Source organism: Heloderma suspectum, chromosome 11, assembly GCF_057233095.1.
Source record: "Heloderma suspectum isolate Gila_16-S chromosome 11, 16-S_ref, whole genome shotgun sequence".
NCBI lineage: Eukaryota > Metazoa > Chordata > Lepidosauria > Squamata > Helodermatidae > Heloderma > Heloderma suspectum.
In genome coordinates, this window is record NC_139468.1 from 6,162,310 (window position 1) to 6,187,108 (window position 24,799).

Below are 24,799 nucleotides of genomic sequence, written 5' to 3' on the forward strand. Positions count from 1 at the left end.
ACTGTTCAAGTACTTGAAGAGCGCTATCCTATCTCCCCTCAGTCTTCTCAAGGCTAAACATGCCCAGTTCTTTCAATCTCTCCTCATAGGGCTTTGTTTCCAGTCCCCTGATCATCTTTGTTGCCCTCCTCGGAACCTTTTCCAGTTTGTCTGCATCCTTCATAATAGATCTATTATACAAACCTATGGTGTGACCACACTTAGAATACTGTGTACAGTTCTGGTCACCACACCTAAAAAAAAGATATTGTAGAGCTGGAAAAAGTGCAGAAAAGGGCAACTAAAATGATCAAGGGACTGGAGCATCTCCCCTGTGAAGGAAGGTTACAACAGCTGGGACCGTTTAGCTTGGAAAAAAGGCAAGTGAAGGGAGACATGATAGAAGTGTGCAAAATTATGCATGGTGTGGAGAATGTGGATAGAGAGACATTTTTCTCCCTCTCTCCTAATACTAGTGGGGTCATCCCATGAAGCAGATTGGTGGGAGATTCAGGACATCAAAGGAGGGACTTCTTCACACAGCGCAGAGTTAAATTCTGGAATTAGCTACTGCAAGAAGTAGTGATGGCCACCAATTTGGATGGCTTTAAAAGGGGGTTGGACAAGTTCCTGAAGGAAAAGGCTATCGATGGCTACTAGTCTTGATGGCTCTGTGCTACCTCCAGCAGCCGAGGCAGTGAGCCTGGGTACACCAGTTGCTGGGCAACATGGGGGATGGAGGGTGCTGTTGCACTCATGTCCTACTTGTGGGGTACTCACAGGCAGCTGGTTGGCCACTGTGTGAACAGAAAGCTGGACTAGATGGACCCCTGGTCTGATCCAGCAGGGCTCTTCTGATGTTCTTAAGGGATCTTCTGGACAGATCTTCCACTGATCAGCAGTAGTGGTCCTACCACTGCTGGACAGCTCCCTGGCCTGCCCAGGTGCCTTTTAATACTATGGTGTTCAACTGAGGAATTTAGGCATTTGCTATATGTATCTGGGAGCTGTCTCTGATGACCGGCTCCCAAATATCCGAAGCAGAGCCAATACAAACTTCACAGGTGGCATTGCAACAGAAGAGAGATTATATCCACCAGCTGTGTCCCAGCATGCTTCCTGTTCATGCACGTTTAATGCAAATTGCCTTACCATTCTACATGGTGAAAAATGCAGATGAGCCTAATAGCTGGGGAAGCTGCTAAGGATGCCCTTTCAGTGCTTATCCTTAGAGTATTACACGCATGATGGCTAAAGTGTAACAACTCTTTTAAAAATCTGTGTTTTTAATGTAGCTGTCATTTTGTATGTGGGCACATGCATGCACCTCCCTATGTATGCATGTAGCTGACTGAATCAATGATGTTATATTTCGGGTATAATTTAAGGAGCAATTGCCTCATTTTAATAACTTCTTATTATGTACAAGCAAATTTGATAAAACATTGCTCAGAAATTAAAACAAGAACATATATCTTTTACAAAGAGATGGTCTTTGCAGCTCTGTTTTGATTTTGGCTGCATTTCTGATGGTGCCTTCCTGCTGGAAGCACTGTAATAACCAACCTTTATAGGGTTTTACTTCATCAGATATAGTTCAGTATTAAATCAGATATACTTGTCAGTGAAAGGGTAAAGCTTTGGCAATGGGAGTTAGTTCTGAATATGGCTGCTAAAATTTAGGGATGTCAGAGAAAACTGCAATGGAACCAAATCAGTTCAGATTTTCATGAATCCAACTTGCAGATTCCACAGCAGACCGACTTTTCCCGTCAGGTGGATTTTGCTGACTCTCACACTGTTTTTCTAACTTTCTGGAATGTTGTGCAAACGTAGTCATAGAAAAATGCACACATTAAAAAAAAAACATGGCTGGAAATGCACATTTCCCCCTTTGGTTAAAGTATGAAAATGTGCATTTTCGGGGGCTTTGTGCATTTTCGCAAGCACAAATTTGCACACATGAGAATTTGTACAAGTGAGAATTTGTGCAAATTCAGAAGCAAAAAAGATCTGCTTTCATCAATGAGTGGACAACGGAACGAAAGGTGACTGACAATTCATGAAATGCAGACAGAACAGATTTTACACAGCCCGTAAATCCCCACTACAATGTTAACTGGGATTGGATATTTTGAAGATATTATGCTGGAGCTTTGCCAACTGTACTGTCCCCTGTTCTGTTTCTAGGCCTAATTCAAAGTGCTGGTCTTGATCTTTTAAAGCCCCTTTTATGGCTTGGGGCCATAATCAGTGGTGTAGTGGTAAATGTGTGCTCCTTGGAAGAAAAGCAGGATATAAATGTAACAAATAAATCAATACATTGATTATTTTATGGTGGTTTCCTGTAAACTGCCCTGATAATGCAGGCTGAATATGAGCCAACAATGTGATGTGGCTGCAAAAAAAGCAAATGCTACTTTGGGCTGCATTAATAGAAGTATAGCTTCCAAATCACGTGAAGTACTAGTTCCCCTCTACTCAGCACTGGTTAGGCCTCATCTGGAGTACTATATCCAGTTTTGGGCACCACAATTTAAGAAGGATGCAGACAAGCTGGAGAGGGTTCAGAAGAGGGCAACAAAGATGATCAGGGGACTGGAAACAAAGCCCTGTGAGGAGAGACTGGAAGAACTGGGCATGTGTAGCCTTGAGAAGAGACAACTGAGGGGAGATATGATAGCACTCTTCAAGTACTTGAAAGGCTGTCACAGAGAGGAAGGCCAGGATCTCTTCTCGATCATCCCAGAGCGCAGGACACAGAATCATGGGCTCAAGTTACAGGAAGCCAGATCCCGGCTGAACATCAGGAAAAACTTCCTGACTGTTAGAGCAATACGACAATGGAACCCATTCCCTCGGGAGGTGGTGGGCTCTCCCACACTGGAGGCATTCCAGACGAGGCTGGACAGCCACCTGTCAGGGATGCTCTGACGGATTCCCGCATTGAACAAGGGGTTGGACTCTATGGTCTTGTAAGCCCCTTCCAGCCCTACTATTCTATGATTCTATGAATGTAACTGAAGAGTAGGGTAGGAATCTAATAAACAGATAACGGTATGTGCATTTGACTCACTATCTATGCATATAAAGGAAAAGGTGCAGAAAAGGGCAACCCAAAATGATCTGGGATATGGACTGCCCAGATTGAAAATGGGGACCAGAAGGTCCGAACATATAAGACTGACTCTGGCCTGCTTGCACTGGCTGCCTGTATGTTTCTGAGCCCGATTCAAGGTGCTGGCTTTAACCTATAAAGCCCTACACGGCTTGGGACCGCAATACCTGACGGAGCGCCTCTCCTGTCACAAACCTACCCATACACTATGCTCAACATCTAAGGCCCTCCTCCGGCTGTCTACTCCAAGGGAAGCTGAGAAGATGGCAACAAGGGAGAGGGCCTTCTTGGTGGTGGCCCCCAAATTATTGAATGATCTCCCCAACGAGGCCCCCCTGGCACCAAATTGTTATCTTTTCAATGCCAGGTTAAGACCTTTCTCTTCACCCAGGCATTTGGCAGCATATGATAAGTTTTAATAGATCCTGGAATGTCTTACAGTTATGGTTGTCTGCTTTGAGATTGCTTGTTTGAAGTTGTTTTAGGTATACAGTCAGGGCCAGAAATATTGGAACAAGGATAACTGTTTGGGCAGTTGGCCTTTGTACACCACCACATTGAAATTGAAAGGAAACACACCCAGATTAATTCAAGGGGTTTGTCAAAAGTGGGGCACTAACCATTCAGGAAGGACAGCCAGTGGCATACCCCCCCCATCATTGGTGGCTCATAAATAATGGAACGAATGGCTGACAAGCAGCTGCATGGCCAGGTGTGGCCTGTTTCCTTGGTACCTCATGGCCAATCAAGCAGATAAAAGGCCTGGAGGTGGTTCTGAGTATTACATTTGCATTTGGTAGCTGTCCACTGGAACTCCCAACATGAGGTCCAAAGAGGTGTCCATGTGAGTGAAGGAGGCCATCATTAGGCTGAGGAAACAAAATAAACCCATCAGAGAGATAGCAAAAACATTGGGAGTGGCCAACACAACAGTTTGGAACATCCTGAAAAAGAAGGAATCAACTGGCAAGCTCAGCAACAGGAAAAGGCCTGGAAGACCACGGAAGACAACTAAAGTGGATGACCACAGAATGCTGCTCATGGTGAAGAGGAACCCTTTCGCAACATCTAGCCAGGTCAAGAACGCTCTTGCGGAGGTAGGCATGTCATTGTCAATATCTACAGTTGGCTTTATGAATGTAAATACAGAGGCTTCACAACAAGGTGCAAACCACTGGTAATGCTCAAGAACATACAGGCCAGATTAGCCTTTGCGAGCAAACACCTAAAAAGGCCTGCCCAGTTCTGGAATAAGATTCTTTGGACTGATGAGACCAAGATTAATTTGTACCACAATGATGGGAAGAGAAAAGTTTGGAGAAGGAAAGGAACAGCTCATGATCCAAAGCATACCACATCATCTGTCAAACATGGCAGAGGCAGTGTTATGGCATGGGCATGCATGGCTGCCAATGGAGCCGGGTCACTGGTGTTTATTGATGACCTGATTGCTGATAAAAGCAGCAGGATGAATTCGGAAGTGTATAGGGCTGTACTTTCTGCTCAGATTCAGCTGAATGCTGCCAAACTGATAGGAAGCCGCTTCATATTGCAGATGGATAATGACCCAAAACATACAGAAAAAGCTACTCAAGAGTTTCTCAAGGCAAAGAAGTGGGCTGTTCTTCAGTGGCCAAGTCAGTCACCTGATCTCCACCCAATAGAGCGTGCTTTTCACTTACTGAAGACAAGACTGAAGGCAGAAAGACCCACAAACAAGCAGCAGCTGAAGGCAGCTGCAGTGAAGGCCTGGCAAAGCATCTCAAGGGAGGAAACTCAGCATTGGGTCACATCCATGGGTTCCAGACTTCAGGCAATCATTGACTGCAAAGGATTTTCATCCAGGTATTAAAGGCGATCCTTAAATTTGAAATGATGTTGGTTTGTTCCATTACTTATGAGCCACCAACGATGGGTGTGTGTTTATGCCACTGGCTGTCCTTCCTGAATGGTTAGTGCCCCACTTTTGTCAAACCCCTTGAATTACAGCTGAAAGTCCTGACTTCGCACCCATCTGGGTGTGTTTCCTTTCAACCTCAATGTGGTAGTGTACAGAGGCCAAATGCCAAAACAGTTATCCTTATTCCAATATTTCTGGCCCTGTCTGTATGTTCTTTTGTGTATATTGTCTGTTCATGTGTTTTTATGTAAATGGATTTTAATCTCTGTATACTGTATTTTTAATGTTTTTAATCTTTGTAAACCACCCAGAGAGCTTTGACTATTGGGCGTTATAGAAATGTAATAAATACTACTACTACTACTACTACCACCACCACTACTAATTATTATAATTATTAATAAACTCCCCTACAAGGAAAGGTCACAATGGTTGGGGCTATTTACTTGTGGAAAAAGGCAAGTAAGGGGTGCTAGAGGTTTACAAAGCTAAGCATGACATGGAGAAAGTGGATCTCATATAACACTAGAACGCAGGGTCATTCACTGGGAGTGGGTGGGGTGTAGAGTTCAAGACAGATAAGAGGAAGTACTTCACACAGGTACAGCCCATATTCACTGCCACCAGATGTAGTAATAGCCACCACAAATGGGAACACAAGTGGGAAGGTGCTATTGCACTCATGCCATGTTGTGGGCTTTCTATAGGCATCTGGTTGGCTGCTGTGCAAACAGAATGCTGAACTAGGTAGACCTTTTATCTGATCAAGCACAATTCTTCTTATGGAAATACTTCTTCATACAGCACATAGTCAAATGAAGGAATTTGCTTCCACAGGATGTGCTGAGGGTCACCAATTTAGATGACTCTAAAAAGGGTTTAGGCAAATTTATGGAGGCTTCGGCTATCAATTGCTACCAGTCTTGATGGCTTAGGGATGAGCGAATCAGGAAAACTTGAGCTGGCCAGAGTTCTCCAAATTCTGTCTCTAAGCTCGTTCTAGCTCAAGTCCATATCAGACCATGAGCTTTGTTTTTTCCCCATCTTTCTGCATGAAAATCCATGTGTATTTTTGAGCATATTTTTGTACACATCAACTGTGCCCATCTTTGAAATTCTTCTCTCATTGATTAAAGCCTACTTGTGCGCATTGTTCAAAAGTACACATTTTTTCCATGTGCATTGTTCAAATGCATGCATGCCACTGAACACATATTTTTTTGGTCTGCAAATGACATTGCAAGCTCAGAAATGTCCAGACTTTGACTTCAGATTGTATATGAGTCTGTATTCAATCTGGAAGATGCAAACTTTCATTTCTACATTGTGATGAAACTTGGCATACAGTTGCTGCAGAAGTAAAATGTCTTGATGATGGAGTTAGCGCACAGAGAACTCTCAGGGCAGAGAATTTTGGCTTAGCCTTTTCCTTGCATTCTGGTTTTCCATGTTCTCCTATTTGTAATTGCCACTGGGAAGCATGCAGACATAAAATTCCCACCTGTGGTCTGAAGTGACACAGTCCTTGAGCATTTTTTCCACCTGATGGTTTTTCTAGACTGGTCCTATAATTAAAAAAAAGTCTGTGCAGATCCAACATTTATTCTGAATGCTTTCGTATTCAATGCACTCTTTACATTGTGAAGACTTGGGAAGGAAAATCTACGAATCAGTTATGAGTTTCTAATGCTAATGCTGAGGTCCATTATGCTGAGCTAATGAAACCTGAGAGAACTTCTCATTTCTGTGTCTTAACTTGGACCAAAAGAAATTGCATTGCAGATTATGCATTGATTTTCTTTTGTAGTTTGGAAGCATACTCTAGGTATTTTGGATCAAAATAAGTTGCAATCATTGTTTTTAATTGCTATATAATCATTTCTTTCTAACTAGTTAATAAAGTTAACTAGATTCCCCTCCATTCATTTGTATTTGGTAGCTTTTACATTAGGGTAAATTCTTTCCTTGTTTATGGTGTTGTTCCCAATTTTATAGACCCAGGAAACTTCTGGCTCCACTGGGCCTGTTCTTCTGTCAAAATGAACATGCCTTCTGCTGTCATCCCAGGGCCCTCTTCCTGTTTGGCATCATGGGGTAGGGCAGGATTAAACATCATGTCAAGTATCCTCTAGGATTATTCGTGCTAGGCCAAACTATTCAGAGGTGTGGCAAAAATGGCCCCCAGATGCTCTTTGAGGGGCTTGGTAAAATGTATAACATTTTTTTCCAGGGCAGAGAAGGGCTTATCAGATAGGTGTGAGGCGGCAGGGAGTTGTAGTTTAGTTAATCTTTGTTTTTATTGTTAAAAAAAATTGCCGCTACTTCAAGTGTTGTTGTAGAGCTGCAACAAAAAGCAGCAGCGCAGCAGGGTTCTTTCTTGCAAAGAGCCCTGTGGGAATGATACTATGTGAAGCTGTAAGGTTGTTCCCAGGGGCATTCTTGGTAAAGAATAAAAAATAAGGATGGCTTTCCCCACTGTCTATGACACATGCGTACTGCACCTAAGAACCAAGGAAGTGTGTTTTAGTACAGGGGCAAGCATCCTGGTGCCCTCCAGATGTTTTGGATTACGTCTCTCATTATCCTTAACTATTGGCCATGCTTGCAGGGGAGATGGGAGTTGTAGCCCAAAACATCTGGAGGGCGCCAGATTGCCTCCCACTGCTTTAGGACTGTTGTTCTTATAGCTATGCAAACGTAATTGATCAATCAACTGAGATTTCTTTAATTAGGTGACAGCCCTAAATGGAAGTCCTCTTCCAGTTGTTAACTTTAAGAGGCACCCTGTGCCAAATGAAGGAAGAATAAATTTGTAAGCATTGTCAACTTGAAGAAGATTAAAGGGCTAGGTAGAGTTGGAAAGCACGTTATCTGTGACAGTAACTAGCAGTCTAATTAGTATTCTCTGTTAGGAAGTGTGGCCGATTCTTCCTTTTTAATCACATTTACAGTGATAAATCAATATTGCCTTTAATGGCACTTTTAACGGCTTGATTTAATATGAACACTCAGTACCAATCTCATCATGACTGCGACGGGTGAATGGTTGTTTCCAGAGCAGTGACATTTTGAAACTTCCGTTTAATGAGCTATTTTTCCCAAGCTTGTAATGACTATTATTCTGTCTGGTCCCAGTTGTCTTGCTGCCTCTTTGACCATCTTCATTTCTTTCTCTGTAATGCACCAACATTCTGCGTATTAATTCCATGCACACAGTTTGTGTGCAGAACAAGAGGCCTGGGGGAACTGCCATCTAGATTCTGTACTCAGGAGACCTGTTGTCTGATGATTTGAGGGTGTGTGTGTGTTTTTTTTTTAAGAAAGCTGTCTCTTCTGTCTCCATTTTTCCTCAGATTCCGCCCCCACACCACGGTGTGTGTGTGTGTGTGTGTATGTGTGTGTGTCTTTTAGCTCCATGTGCCTGAACAAATGCCACCGATGATAAGGAAATAGTGTACATGTACATTTTTTCTTTACTGGTTGTGTATATAAAATCTGGGGAGGGGTGCGTCTCCCAAATCTCAGTGGCAGTGCTTTATTTGCTGAAGGTCCCACATTCAATCCCTGGTCTTGAGTAGCCGATGTCAGGCAATACCTTGGCTTCAGATCTTGGTGAATCTAGGGATTCTTGCTAGGGATGTGCAATGCTGGGAATTCCATTCCGTTTAAGCCTGATGGGATTCTGCAGTGTTTCCATTCCGGCAAGCATCAGCAGACTTTAGTGGATTCCCCCCCCCCCCAGATTCCGGAATTATTTTGTGCATTTTCCTCCCTGCTCCCATCATTTGCGCAAATTCCATACTTGTCAAAGTACTTGTCAGTTTCCTCTTCCACTGTGGTGCTTCCAGAGCAAAAGGGAGAGGGAAGTCCTTTGAGAAGGAGGAAATATGACTCAGGTAGGCTAAAGGAAGTAGTGTGTGGAGAGAATGAAACTGACAAGGACATTTACAAGAGGGGAAAATGCCTCTGCGGGGGCACATAGTGGACAGGCAGACTGCAACCGTGCATGTTTGCGCAAGATCTCCAATTAAAAAATATTTTCAAATTTACAGCCATCTCTGTAGCAGCACCCACCTTCTGGAAAACCCTTTCCTGTGCAGTCCGGGAGGCAGAAAATGTGGTATCTTTCCAGCGCCTCCTAAAAATGCACCTTTCCACCCAGGCTTTTCTAGGACTTTAACTGCTGTCGGGTTTTGCTTTAGTTTTACACGCTACTTTTAAACATTTACATTTTATATCATGTTGTATTTTTTGGTTTTAATTGTTGTGAACTGCCCAGGGAGTGTTGGCTGTTGGGTAGTATAGAACTGTAATAAAGAAATAATGAAATAACATTTGTGCAGATTTAAAGACCTGCCCCAATCCAATTTGTGCAAATTGCCGCCATTAAAAACACACATGGAATCAGTGTATTGGTCACTACAGATTGAGTGGACACCAGTGAGGGGAAACAGAATGAAATCTGCCAGGGCCGAACTGGAAAAATCCATCGAGTCTTCTCCTCTCACCAAATGGAATTCTCATACGTCCCTAGCTGATGCCAGCCAGATAATACTGGTGTAGATGACCAATGTTCTTACTCGGTGCAAGGCTGCTTCTTATGGAGGGGCCGTAGCTCAGTGGTAGAGCGCATTCTTTGCACACATGTGGTCCCAGATTCAGTCACTGGCATCTCCAGTTGTGGGGTCATATGTAACAGGGAAAGATGTCTACCTGTGAGTTGCTTCCAATCAGGGTAGAAGGACACTCAAGAAGAGTACATAGGTCCATTTGTCCATATGACCCATATTGCTTACTTTTGAGAGCGGGGCCAGGTATTGGAAGAAAGCACCAGTCCAGGGGTGCAGCGAGCGCTAGACTTTAGGGCCAAATGACCACCCAGAGAGTGGCAGGTGCAGAAGCAAACTCCATTTCATTCCTGCAGTCATGATGGTGCTATGATTTGAGTTTAAAATGCAAAACTGCACGTGGTCTGAGTGTTGTTGTTGTTTTTAAAAATGGGGTTGGCAAAGAGTTTTAAAGTACGGAATGGCAATTGAAGACGGTGGGGAAAGAGTAATGTCCATTATGTGCTTCACGACTGAAATAATAAACACAGCCATAAAGGAGGGCCCCACAAGACCATTAAGTCCAGAGTCTATAATTAGCTAGCTGCTGCACTGCACCAGCCCCATGTCAAGTTCTCCGCCTCCCCTCTACAACTTCTAATATACATTACCTGTTACTCTAAGTCATTACTCTGTGCATTTTCCTCCAGCCAGTGATGTGTAGTGCGTGTGGGGAAACAGACAGCATCATATTCTAATTGTCGGAAAGACATTTTAAGAAGGACATTGACAAACTCAAGCATGTCCAGAGCAGGGTGACCGGGATGGTGAGGAGTTCTAGAAGCAAAGTTCTGTGATTAAGGGGAGACATGATTATGCAGATATTGTTCCATCTGTTCCATCTGTGTTATTTGCAGATTGTCAGACATCTTTTATTCCATTGTCCACTCATTGATGGAATCAGATTTTTTTATGGTTGTATGAGAATTTCATTCCACTTGCACAAGTGTGCATTAGTGCTAATGCGCATTAGCGGAAGTGCACATTAGCACAAGCGTAAATTTGCACAACCCCCCCAATAAAAAACTGCTCCCCAAGTCCACTCAGGAAAATCTGGTTTATTTAGAATCCACAGGTCGGATTCATAGATTCAAACTCATTTGAATCCATTGTGGATTTCTCTGACATCCCTAGACATGATAGCTGGCTGCACACAACATTTCCCCTGTCAAGTTCTAACTGACATTGAATTTGACCTTGCTATTCTGGCCAAAATGAACTTGGATTGCTGCCCTTCTCTATCTCATTTCCCTCCCGGAATTATTCCTCTTCAGACTAGTTTCATCCTATTCTCATTTCATGCAGAGAAAAATAGTATTACAACCAGCCCTCTCTCCTTACAATCAATTTTCACAATGGCTTGTCCTTCCTCTCCATTTTTCATGACTGCTCCTACTGTACCCCTTCCTTTGAGAGCTCAGTGCTGTAGCTCAGTGGTAGAGCCCCTGCTTTGCATGCAAAAGGCCCCAGGTTCAATCCCCAGCATCTTCAGGTAGGGCTGGGAAATTCTCCTGCCTGAAATCCAGGAGAGCCCCTTCCAGTTAGTGCAGAGCAGCCCAGCTTTCCCCAACCTGGTGGCTTCCAGAGGTTTTGGACTTCTACTCCCATCAGCCCTAGCCAGCATGGCTAACAGTCAGGAATTCTGGGAGTTGTAGTCCAAACATCCCGAGGGCACCAGGTTGGGAAGGGTGGGTGAAGACTACATGCAGCTACAGGGACCAATGGTAAAGCTTTGTGTAAGGCAACCTCCTGTGTACACTCTATCCAGTCCTCCTCTTTGTCCCATACTTAAGAACATAAAAAGAGCTGTGCTGGATCAGACCAAGGGCCCATCTAGTCCAGCATGCTGTTCACACAGTGGCCAACCAGCTGTCGACCAGGAACCCACAAGCAGGACACGAGTGCAACAGCATCTTTCCACCCATGTTCCCCAGTAACTGGTGTACATAAGCTTACTGCTTCTGGTTCTGGAGGTAGCACATGGCCATTGGCCATCAGGACCAGTAGCCATGCATCGCCTTTTCCTCCAGGTATTTGTCTAACCCCCTTTTAAAGCCAGCCAGGTTGGTGGCCATCACGACATCCTTTGGTAGCGAATTCCACAGTTTAACTCTGCGCTGTGTGAAGAAGTCCTTCCTTTGACCTGTCCTGAACCTCCCACCAATCAGCTTCATAGGATGACCCCACTAGGTTCTAGTATTTTGAGAGAGGGTTAAAAATGTCTCCTTTCAGAGTGAATAGAGTGAATAGATTAATAAATAGACTGAAATAGACTGAAAAATCCTTCATTTCAGTCTATTTTTAGTTGCTTTGCTTAACCCAATCCTTATTCCTCCCCCTCTTTTCCATGTAGGATATTCATTTTCCAGTAGACTGTTAGCTTGCGATGATAGAGTGCACATAATTAGAACTGATAGACAGCAGGGAATGGAGCAAAGCCTGCATTTTCCCATTAGAGACTATCTGAAATTCCTAGAAGCCATTGCCCAGGTTTTTGGAGGCCCAGGCAAATAACTTCATACAACCGGTTTTTCTTTTACCGCCCTTCAGAAGTAATGCAGTAAGGGTCCAGAGCAAAGGACCCCAAAGCACCACAAAACAAGGATGTGTGTGTTGTATCCAGTGTTAGTGCTATATAGAGTAGACCCATTGAAATGAATGGGACATAAGTTAAACTAACTTCTGCCCCATTCATTTCAGTGGGTTTACTCTAAGTAGCACTAACATTAGATGCAACCCTGTGTATGTAAGTGGGGGCCACCGTAGTGGTCAAACAAAAAACAGAAAGGAGGTACCCAAACTGAACAAAATGCAAAAAGAGAATGTATTCTGAAAGGTGCCAAAGGGAAACTTCTTTCTTTGAGCCCCATGCTCAGGGCTTGATGATGTTTGAAGGCTAGCCACCACCTTTGAAAGCTGGCTTAGCTTGTTTTCAGCATTTGCATTTCATAAGATTGCCCCTGAAGAAGGAACTTTTGTCTCTGAAACCCGCTGGGCTCAAATAACGAAGTTTCACTTTGCCACATTTGAGACGCTGGAGGCATTGAGCAGGGGGTTGGACTCAATGGCCTTGTAGGCCCCTTCCAACCCTACTATTCTATGATTCTATGATTCAACCAGCATAGCCAATTTAATCAATTCTACTGCCTTGATGGAATGTATCATTCATAATAAGGAGGTGTCAGAAAGTGTGGGCTGGAAAACAGATTAAATGTGCAAATGGCAACTGCCTAGAATAGAATAGGAAGCCATTCTTAGCCACAAACAGTCGATGAGTGTCAGAATTAATACATGTGGATCTCTTCAGAGTAGGTGCAGTGGATCTAGTTTTATGAAACATAGCGCATGACTTCTACAAGTACATCCAGCCATAGGAAGCAACATCTCATACACATTTAGGCAGGAGCATTGCGAAATGGGTGCTTTTTCTTTTTGAGTCAGTTAGAAGAACTGAGGTTGCCAGACATGTGACATTTAGGGAAACTCTCCCATTTTGACTCTCCTCTTCTGCAGAGCTCCTGCATGTTGCAAAGCATTGGGGGAACCATTCTAGAGCTCAGACTCTGTTCATGCAGGGGGATGGAGAGGCCTGACAGCAATCAGGATTGAACTGGCAGTGCGCCTGGGAATGAGCCCCAACCTCGGTGGCAGCTGCACATTGTACTCCTTGTGCTGGACCATGGAAGCTTCATTGCCGTTTTTACTGAGGAAGCCTGAGAACGTAGGAATGTAGGAAACTGCTTTATACTGAGTTAGACCCTGGGTGCATCTAGCCCAGCAATGTCAACACTGACTGGCAGTGGCTGTCCAGGATTTCAGGCAGGATTCTTTCCTAGCCCTACCTGGAGATGCCAGGGATCAAACCTAGGACCTTCTGCATGCAAAGCAGGGGCTCTGCCACTGAGCTATGGCCCCTCCCTTCCTTAGACGCTTCTAAAGAACCCACATTCCCCCAAACAAGGCCACCCGCGTTTTGAGATCTTCTGTGGAGGCTCTTCTCTTACACCTGCCACTAGCAGAGGCACACTTAGCAGGACCATGAGAGAGGGCCTTTTCAGTGGCCACTCCCAAACTTCAGAACTCCCTGCCAAGGAAGGCTAACTTGGGTCCCTCTCTGCTGTCCTTTGGTCGGCAGGCAAAGACATTTTTATTCAAGCGGGCCGTTGCCATGTAAGCTTGTCTGCTAGGTGGTGTTTTTATTTCTTTTATTGTTGTGTTTTTAAATTGTGTTTTTATGTATTTGTTTTATGGTTCTGTTAACTAAGTTTCTATTTTAATTTTGATTCTTATTATTGTTAGCCGCCTTGCACACCATCATGTCTTTGATGGGAAAGTCGGGATATACATCAAACAAACAAACAAACAAACAAACAAACAAACAAACAAACCTACCTCCAGAGTCCCCCAATATATTATTTAAAAGTCCCTGGAATAAACAATTTAAATGCATCTTTCCCCCCCTTTGTTACAATTTGGATTATTTTATTTATTTATTTACTACATTTCTAATCCACCCAGTAACCAATGTTCTCTGGGCAGGTTACAAACAGTTAAAAGAGTAAAATTCCATAGAAACAGTTAAAATATAAAATAAAATACTAATATTGAAAATAATACAATACAATACAATGCAAAACAACAAACAGCACGGGAATGGATAAAACAGCCATTGTTTCATGACATTTCAACATGGTACTGACATGCCATTCTGGAAATTGTTGTGCTAGCATGTCTTTTTTGATGGGAGGCCACGTTATGTGTCCTACCAACCCCCAACAAATTAAAAAACGTCAATTTCTGCACATCCCATTAGCATGGTTGTGCTTCCTGTTGCTGACCTTTTGATAAAGGATCGATTTGATTTCTTTGTTCTTGTTTCCATCTTTCTTGCAGCCATTGCTCAGAAATGATTGTCATATAAGTTGTCAGCCATGGCAAACAGGAAATGTCAGAGCACCGCGGCAGGCCTGCTGGATCACCGGGCAAGAGCTTGTTCTGCTTCCCCTCATGGCAGGGCAGCTGAAAGTGAGGAAAATAACTTGCCGATGGAAGACTACGCAGAGAAGGAGACAGATGGGATGCCTGTCAGACAAGACAGCCCTGCCTTGGTGGACCATGAGCGTAATGATAACAGCGGAGATGGAGACTCCAGCTCTGATTATGTCAACAACACTTCTGAAGAGGAGGATTACGATGAAGGCCTCCCAGAGGAAGAGGAAGGGATCACTTACTACATTCGATACTGCCCAGAGGATGACAGCTACCTGGAAGGAATGGACTGCAATGGGGAAGAGTATGTCCCCCATGAAGAACGTCAGGTCGAGACGGACGAGTGTCAAGAAGCCGTCGAGGAAGGGGAATGGGCTGAAACAAAACTGCAGTGCCAGGATGAACATCAGGCTATAGAAGCTGCAGGCTACCATGACAGTTGTGTTCAGATTCTGGAAGGGGAGGTGGCATGTCTGGAGATCCAAGACCAAGAGGAAAATGTCCAGTATTGTCATCAAAGTGAAGAAAGCTACGAAGGCTACTACTCACCAGAAGCCAATGGGAATTCACACAGGATGTCTCCTTACCATTCTGGGAAAGGAGAGGCAGAGTTGGAAGAGCAGGAAGAAGACATCGACCAGATTGTAGCGGAGATTAAGATGAGCATGAGCATGAGCAGCCTCAACAGCGCCTCGGAAATGAGCCCAGAGCATGATGGGACCGAGAACGTTCCCAATGACTATGCAGAGGCTTGTCACACGGGGGACTCTGGCCACGGCACCAGCAGGCATTCAGGGCGGCCAAAGTCGTTGAACATCCCACCTGCATCAAAGGAAGTTGGGGTTGGGCCGCGAGGCTTCAAAACCAAATCAAGAACCCCAGAGGAAAGGCAGATGTGGCCACAAGAACAGGTAAGCGATTGACTCCTCTCCTTTGCTAAAAAGTGTGGAAGATCTCATATCAGAATGTCCTGCAACTGTGTGGGTTTGTCCCTCGGTCCACCTTTTCTTGAATTACTTTGCCAGCAGGTGGAAGAAGGACCGTGGGAGAGCTGAGAAAGAGGTAAAGGTAATAACTAGGGCTGGGGAACCTGGAAACGTTTACTTGGAAAAAAGTATCTCAAAATGGCCCCTTACCTGCCCCCCCCCCCTGAACTGCATAGGGGAGCAATGCTGCTATACAGGAGCCATCAGTGCCTTTGTGATATTAGCATCCATTGCTCCAATCTCCACTGGCATCTCAAGCTTATTTGCATGCCTAGCAACCAAGGGGGGAAAACTGCCATGCTGAACAGTTCTGGAATGAAAGGGCTAAGAGTGAATGTAGGCAAACAGCATCTGCTTACCCATTTGGCTACAGGCCATCTGTGTGTACACAGATGCACACAGACACACACAGACACACACACACACACACACACCCCACTATTTACTTTGCATTTTACTGTTAATTAATATATTCTTTGAAGATAATGATGTTTTGTGGTTGAAAAAATTGAAAACAGCACCTCAAAGGAGATAATGACTTGGAGAGCCAGTTGTGATGTAGTGGTTAGAACACTGGACTAGGGCTCAAGAGATTCCTGGGTTCTAGTCCCCACTTGGCCATGAAGCTCACTGGGTGACTTTGGGCCAGTCACTGTCACACTAACCTACCTCACAGGGTTGTTGTGAGGATAAAAATGGAGAGGAGGGGGACCATGTAAGCCACCTTGGGTTTCTTGCAAGAGAAACAAAGGCAGGATAGAAATGTAATAATAAACTGGGAAAGGCTATCCAGTTTGACAGTGAATGGAGACATGTGACTGATGATGATGTGGGTGTGGTTAAAATGTCTGAAACTGATGGTTGTGTATCAAAAATTCTGTTGTGGAAAATACTGCCTCCATGAAGTTGTCATTGTCATTAGTTATACAAAGGGCAACCAACTCAGGCTGCAACCCTAAGTTCGTATTAGGGAAATTAGCACTACGGAACACAGGGGGACTTACTCCTGATTCAACATGGATAGGACTGCAGTATCACAGTCTATATAGAGCCACTGCTGAGGTTCCCTTGTGTCAAGATCAGTCTTGTAGAATGGCTAATTTCATCCATGTTTTCATCACAAGCCCCACCTTCGTGGAGTTGTGATGGTGGAACTTTCTGTAAAATGGGCAGACTCTGCTGTCCAAAATGGCACAACTGTGTCAGTGGAGGCTGGTGGCTCCAATGTCAGTGGGGTGATGGATCCACTCTGGGTTTCAGTCGGAACCAGTCAGAACTCTAAAGGAGCTATCCAAGGTGTGAAGCACCTTGGATAGCAACTTTAGGGTTCTGACTGGTTCCGACTGAAACCCGGAGCGGATTCACTGCCCAACTGACATCAGAGCCACCAGCTTCCACTGGGCACAGCTATTTGCACATGGACCTTGACATGTCATTCAGCCTGGCTGTTGGGGGACAGACCGTTTAAAATAACCTGAGTACATGGAAAAGCTTCCCACCTCTGGCTTATGGAGTAGGGGTGGGTCTCCATCCGCAGCAGAATGAGGTGGCAGAGTCTTCAGATGGTAAAGAGGAAGGTACCATTTTCAGTTGCAAATGGGGTATGCAATTTTTGAATGTTCCTCCATTAAACAGCAACAACCCATTCCCACAAGCAGAAATCTAGGAAATCAGGGACAGAGGTTCTACCCTAACTTGCTCCCTGCTTTGTTTATTTTTTATTTGCAGGGACTTTTTGTTTTGAATGTAGTAGAATATTTAAAAATGTGATATGCACCTGCTGTCTGAAGTGGTAAAGTCAATTTAATCACCTCAATCTGCTGCATATTTAAGTCCAGCCACCAAGCATTTTCTGCAAGGTACTCAAAATGAATTGTTAGCCTGAGGCCATAGAATCTTGGCCTATATCACTCAGGGTGTAGTAGTGGGTGATTTTTTTTTTTAAACTCTCCCCTACATAAAGAGACTCCCTCCATGTAGTAAATTAGCACACTAGGGGTAAATGTCGATCAGAGTGCCCCCCCCCCCTTTGATGTGGTAGTTTTACTATATGTATGGAGCTTTTTAAATAAGGGAGCATTCAAAAATAGAGACACCCCACTCCCCCCTATACAAACTGGTGCTGTCCAGAATTCTGCCACCTCCATCAGCATGTAGATAGATAGATAGACAGACAGACAGACCATTTATTTAAAATTAGTCCACAGACCGTTTATATTTCTTTACAAAAGGAAAATGCACAAGTGAAAAAAAAAGTTCCTAACAGTATAGGGACAGCAATTGCATATATATACTTAATGTTAAATGAGCAGAGTCAAGGATCAGCATTCACAAGCATTTTCAGTCTAATTTTTAAAACTGTATTTAAAAACATGGCAACCTTCTGGGTAATGTTGTTAGTACATAATAGATATAATAGAAGCACCACATCTGAATGACCAAGATAGGATGCCAAAATTTGCTGAATCAATTTTGCTCTGACCCCCTGACCAAAATCATAGTAAAACATGGTATGTATCAAGCCAGAATCACAAGGGCAGAATCTTAAAGCAATGGATATTCCTCCCTATTGGACTTCTTCCAATCAGGATTGCATCACATTAAACTTCTCTAATGTGATCGCCACATGGTACTTTGGGTTAGTTAAATATACTTTATTTGCATGTGTAGAACAGCCCTCATGGGATGGCTCCAAGACCTGAGGCTACAGCTGTTGGGCTTCTAAAACTCAGCCTAGCTGGAGAAAACAAAATCTATGCCCTAAAATTCTATTTTATTTGCTCATGGGAAACCACACTGTTCTTTGTTAAAGATGATTAAAGCTGTGATTGTGTTTTGATGTCTTTTATTTCCACTTGAAGCTCTGCCCAACAGAGGCAATTTTTTCTCTCTGTGCATAGCAGTGACTGAATCATGAATTCCTGGGAAGCAGAAGAATTTACAGGATGCAAAGGGAAAAACAGGGAGGGGAGATGGTGTATTTGCTTCTGTGCAAGGAAGCACAGACTGCCTTTCTATGCAAGGCCAGCCCTACCGTTAGGCAGAGTGAGGTGTCTGCCTCTGGCAGTAGATTTTGATTGCTACAAAAAGGCAGCAAATGGTTAGTTACTTAACTTGTTATTATTGTATTGTCAAGAAGGAGAGAGGTGGTTGTGGGATTGTCTGCCTCATGGGCCAAAATAAATTCCCCGGCTTGACTTGAGAGGTGGTAATGGGGAGCGATTTCCTGCTCCACCTCTGGCAGCAAAACGTCTTGAGCCGACCCTGTTTCTATGGTTTCACCTGCAATATGATTGCTTGTTGAGAAATGCCTTCCTAAGAGAGACAGTGTGGTGTAGTGGTTAGGGTGTTTGACTGGGACTCGAGCAATTCAGGTTCAAGTCAACGGGGCTGAGGCAGATGGAGCTACCGTGCTCCGCAGATGGACGGATTTGTCCGTTTCATTTCTCTCACGTTCTGTGTTTTGTTTTTTGTTTTTCAAATCTCAAGTTCCTTCCATCCTGTTTATTGAAGAAATTTGTAAATTGGGTAAGTTCTTATATTTTAAAAAATGAACTGAACACAATTCTCACCCATCTGCATTGGCCAAATTCAACAGGTACAGCTAGTCCCAGCATGGAGAGGACCATGCTATGCCTGCCTGCCATGTAGCTGTTCATCAGAACTTGGCTTTTTGGTACACCTGTGGCAACCCGACACTGACAAAGATCTCATTGAAACCTTTTATTGTAGCAGATCAAATTACACGAATCAGCACTTTAGAGATCATGGCCATTAGCTTTACACGTTTATAATTACACCATAAATGAGGTACCTTTGGCAAAGCTACTGGCACATTGCTTTGTTCAAGAGAGAGTCTCAAGGCTAGAAATCACACATAGTCAGAGATCAAGGCCAGCATTCAAAGTCGGAATCTTAACGGTATAGATTTCAGGCAGCCACTTGTCTAAGAATCATGATAAATCCAGGTATGAAAGCATTCTGGGCAATCAACGACCAAGGTACACAATTCAAGGCAAACAATAGCACAAAATTAGTCCAGGCATTTTAAGGCAAACAAGGGTCCAAGATTCACAATAAGTCCAGGCAAGGAAGTATTCCAAGCAAAGAAAGACAAGGTTCCCAGCACAGGCTTTCAAGCCCTTGTTCTGGCTCATGGTACAAGATTCAAAGAGGCAGGAGTCCACAGTTCACGATAAGACCAGGCAAGGAAGCAGTTTGGGGAAAGACAGATGATGTCCCTATGCAGGCTTGCCAGCCTTTGTTGTGCCTCCTGATATCAGTTTCAGGGCAGAGAAGAGTCTCAGATTCATGATTCATGGTAAGTCCAGGCAAGAGTATTTTGGGCAATTAAAATGATGGTAGGTCCAGGCAAGAGAGAGAGAGAACACCAGGCATTAGAGATGTTCCCATGCAGGGTCTTTATGATCCAGGCTCCCAGGCAGACTAAGTTCAGGTTTCAGGATAAGACCAGGCTAGAGAGAGCCCTGGACTGTAGAGATGTTCCCCATTAGGGCCTCTACTATACCAAATCCCACGTGGGCTAAAAGCCAGGTTTCAGGATGAGTCCAGGTATTAAAGATGGGTTGAGTCCAAATGAGAAGTGGTCCAGGCATTGGCGATGTTGTTTCCAGCAAATGACTCCAGCCTGTGCACCGGCTTAAATCCCGGTGAAGGGCGGCTAAAGCCCCTTCTGACAGGGAAATCTGGCCTATCAGTGGCCACTACATCAGAGAGGGTGTCTCAGCCTGGGTGACACCCCTGGAAACCCCTCCCCAACAGAGGCTTGCTCCTCCTTGGTCCCCACAGATTTCTCAGGCTGAAAACCAGAGGTTTGACTCACAGCCTTATCTTGCAGCTATGTGGCCGAAAGGGAGTTTTGCTCTTCTTTGGCCTGCAATCAGATGGGCGACCAGGCAGAACCGGGCTCTCAGGCCTTGAGTTTGCCACGATTGGACCGGTCCCCAATGATCCTGTTCAAAGCCTGAATCAGAGTCTGGTTCTGAAGCCATAGGCCCCATGGTGGGGCTGGGGCTAGTGGGGCTGGAGCTAGGCCTGACACTGTTAAAGGACAGAAGCCCCTTAGAAAAAAGAGGTGGCAACCCTAATTCAGCACCCCAATGTGGTTGAAGACACCCAGAGCTGTAGGGCTAGATGGACAGATCTGTCCGTTTTGCTTTCTCCCACATTCTATTTTTTTTTTTTAAATCTCAAGTTCCTTCTTTTATGAAGGAATTTGTGAATTTTGACAAGTTCTTATCAACGAACAAACGGAACATAATTCTCAACCCTCTGTAGTAGGCTCGTCCTTGCACTCCCCCCCCACATACCAAATATATAAATTAAAAGCAGAACCAGAACACCTGAATAGGACTTCAAGCACCATAATTTCCAGCCTATACATTTAGAAATGTTTCTCAGTAGCTAAATATTTGTTTAGCTAAATTAACTGTATATAAATAGGATAATGATTAGGTTTGTCGCATCTTTAACTAGTAGATACTGTTTACTTACAGCTTTGTGTTTTAGATGTAATTCAGTTATTCTCTGCTTGTTCCAGGGATGGACAAATCTGTCTCTATCTGGTGCGTGTCACCTTTCCATATTTTTGCTCATAATTCTGTTTCATTTCTGCATTAATTTGCATTTTTTTAAATCTAATTTTAACCACAAACAACCCAGAAAGAGAACCCATAGTTTGTTGTTGGCTTATGAACTCTGGGTTGTTTAAAGCATGGGTTGCTGTTACATGTGAACCAAGAACTGTGGGTTGTTCGTGGGTTGTTTTGCCAGGGTACAGAGGCAGTGGGCAAGAGTGTATTTTAAACTCCTGTACTGCTGCTAGGTTTTACTGTGGTTGTATTGTTATATTGTGGTTTTAATGTTCTATATATTTTAAATTGTTTTATTGTGTGTTGTTTGGTTTTAATTTTTGTGAACTGCCCAGAGAGCTTCGGCTATTGGTATAGAAATGAAATAAATAAATAAATAAATAAATAAATAAAGAGTAGCAGTAAAAAACCTGGCTGCTTTACATGACAGTACTACAGCGCTGCAAAAGCATTTGGGATATTAAGAGATATTTTAGTGTATGTGTATTGTTGTTGTGTTTTGTTTTTCTTTTTAAAAAAATAAAATAAAAAATAGACATCAAAAGCATTTGGAATACATGGAGGGAGTGGATAAAGGAGGAGGAAATCAAACAACCCAGAAGCTGAAAAAACAACCCATGCTTTGCTGATCATCTGGCAGACAGATCATGCATAAACTATGAGTAAGGCAACAACCCATACTTTGGGTTGTCATTACATGCAAACCATGTCACTATCTTCGGCTTCTCTGCCTTTCTGGCGTTCTGGACTTGCCACCTGGTTATACTTCTGGTTCACTTCTTGCCTCATGCCTCCACGCTGGCCCTGCTTGTTAATTTGGGTGTTTTAAACTTCAGAATCTGCACCAGTTGGCTTCTAGACACCATGGTGGGTAACCAAGCTAAGTCCAAACAGGCAAACATCATCACAGACTAAAAAGTAAACTGAAATCCATTAAATGCTTTATTTAAGAAAATTGCAAAAATTAAGAAAAAGATACCAAATTAGCCCTGCTGATTCTCCACAGCTCTGCTCCCCCAAGCACTGACTATGGCCAGTTTCACCCTCTGAAAAGTGAACTGCACAGCACAGAGGTGCTTTTATTCTTCTTGGCCACCTTTTTTCACTTCTCCATCTTAATCCATCGCTATTAATGTTTTTCTCGCTTTTGCGACAAGAAACACGTCCTCAGTAGAGGCATTAATTTTTTGATTGGAACATGTAACAGCGACAATACAGGAGCAAAAGCATGCCCAAGGAAGTGAAAACATATTGCCTGATCTTTCAGATACAGCAGTTTATGGCCAAATTGTGCATGGGGCTTTTATGGTGTGGCAGCATCAGCTGACAATGATTCTCCGTTGTTCTGAGAACAGTGGTGACATTTCATATGCAAAGAGAGAATTAGGTCTATTTTTAAAATAAGAAGGGGAAAGTGTTGTTGAAAACATGCATATTGAACAGCCCTGGTTTATAATGATCATCTTACACGTAGGGCTTCATGTGCGTTGAACAGAACATGTGCTTAGATTGGGGAAGGGCTGTGGTAGAGCCCTTGCTTTGCAGGCAGAAGGTCCCAGGTTTGATCCTCAGCATCTCCAGGTAGGGCTGGGAAGCACCCTGCTTGAAATTTATTTATTTATTTGTTTGTTTCATGTCTATACCGCCCAATAGCCAAAGCTCTCTGGGTGGTTCACAAAAATTAAAACCACAGAGTGCAGCATAAAACAATATAAAATATGAAAGCTTAAAACAAATATAACAGTACAACCAGAATAAAACTTAGCAGCAATGCAGACTTTTTACATCATTTTAATATCATCTTTTCCCATTCCAGAACATAAATGCAAAGAGACAACTGTATTTTTGGTATGTGAATGATGGCACAACCCACGGAATGACCAAATGCAAATCTTCATAATGCTGTTGTATCTGCTGCTTAAAATAAGTATATTTTATCCAATAAAATATATTTTAGAAAAATAAGAACGTTAAAGCACTTGATGAGAGATGACTTCTTAAAGATCTTCCATCTCGCAGTTGAATTAGCAATGAAATATTTCTTGATTGTTACGATTTAGGGTCTTGAGGTTTTTCTTTTTAAAGATAATTAGCTCATGGCTGTATGAGGTAGGTAGGCTTTCTTTGCCATCAAGAGAAGAGTTCCCCGGAGTTCCCCACAGATTCATTGCACTTCGGACTTGTATCCAATTGTAAACATGAATTTAGCATCACAAAATTGGGTGGGATAGCTAATACTTTGGAAGACAGAAACAAAATTCAAAGTGATCTGGATAGACTGGAGCGCTGGGCAGAAAACAACAGAATGACATTTAATAGGGATAAATGCCAAGTTCTGCACCTAGGAAAAAGAAACCAAAGGCACAGTTACAAGATGGGGGATACGTGGTTCAACAACACTACAAGCAAGAATGATCTTGGAATTGTTGTCGATCACAAGCTGAATATGAGCCAACAATGTGATGTGGCTGCAAAAAAGGCCAATGCTGTTTTGGGCAGGACACAGAATAATGGGCTCAAGTTACAGGAAGCCAGACTCCAGCTGAACATCAGGAAAAACTTCCTGACTGTTAGAGCAATACGACAATGGAACCAATTCCCTAGGGAGGCGGTGGGCGCTCCTACACTGGAGGCATTCAAGGCGAAGCTGGACAGCCATCTCTCAGGGATGCTCTGACTTGGATTCCTGCATTGAGCAGGGAGTTAGACTCGATGGCCTTGTAGGCCCCTTCCAACCCTACTATTCTATGATTCTATGATTCTATGAAGTAGGTTTCATCTGGCATGCGTACTCCACAATGACCTCTCCCTTTGCTTTCCCCTTTCTTTCATGCAATGACATCTGGAAATCCTGGATGCTAGTCAATGCAGACCAACCTGGTGCCCCCCCAGATGTTTTGGACTTCAACTCCCAGCAGCCCAAGCCAGCATGGCCACTGGTCAGGAACTCTGGGAGTTGTAGTCCAACACATCTGGAGGGCACCAGGTTGGGGAAGGCTGGTGGAGACAATCCAGATGGATCTTATTCAGTGTGAGGCTGTTCCTATGTTCCTCTCTTTTCTTTTGGGATAGGGCCATAGTTCAGTGGTAGAGCATCTGCTTTGCATGTGGAGGGTCCCCAGTTCAGTCTTTGACATCTCTAGGAAGGGCTGGGGAAAACTCCAGGCCGAAACCCTGGAGTGCTGCTGCCAGTAGGTCTCTAGACAATACTCGGCTAGATGTCCCAAGGAGCTGACTTGGGATAAGGCAGCTTCCTATGTCACTATGTACACCCCAGTAACTGTGCACATTCATTTGAAGGAATGGCAATGTGTTCACTCCCCCAGTGGAGGCTGGTGGCTGCGATGTCAGTGGGGCAATGAATCTGCTCTGAGTTTCAGTCAGAACTCTAAAGGAACTCTCCAAGATGCTTTGCAAAGCACTGTGGAGAGCTCCTTTAGAGTTCTGACTGGTTCTGACTGAAACCTGGAGAGGATTCATTACCCCACTGACATCAGAGCCACCAGCCTCCACTGGGGGAGTTGTCATCATGTAATGGTAAGGGACGAGCCTCCCTGCCTGCAGTGAACTTGCTAGGTGGTTGCTCAGTCTCATGCCTATGTTCCAAA

At 43.8% G+C, this 24,799-nt stretch overlaps 1 protein-coding gene across 1 annotated transcript in view; it reads left to right on the plus strand.

Annotated features, from left to right (window-relative positions):
• Positions 1-24,799, plus strand: part of APBA2 (amyloid beta precursor protein binding family A member 2) — a 158,727-nt gene that overhangs the window by 78,734 nt on the left and 55,194 nt on the right. The window contains exon 2 of the mRNA XM_084816400.1: positions 14,498-15,504. Coding sequence (XP_084672526.1) covers positions 14,536-15,504 — 969 coding nt within the window. The 5' untranslated portion in view covers positions 14,498-14,535. The remainder of the gene's footprint in view (positions 1-14,497; positions 15,505-24,799) is intronic.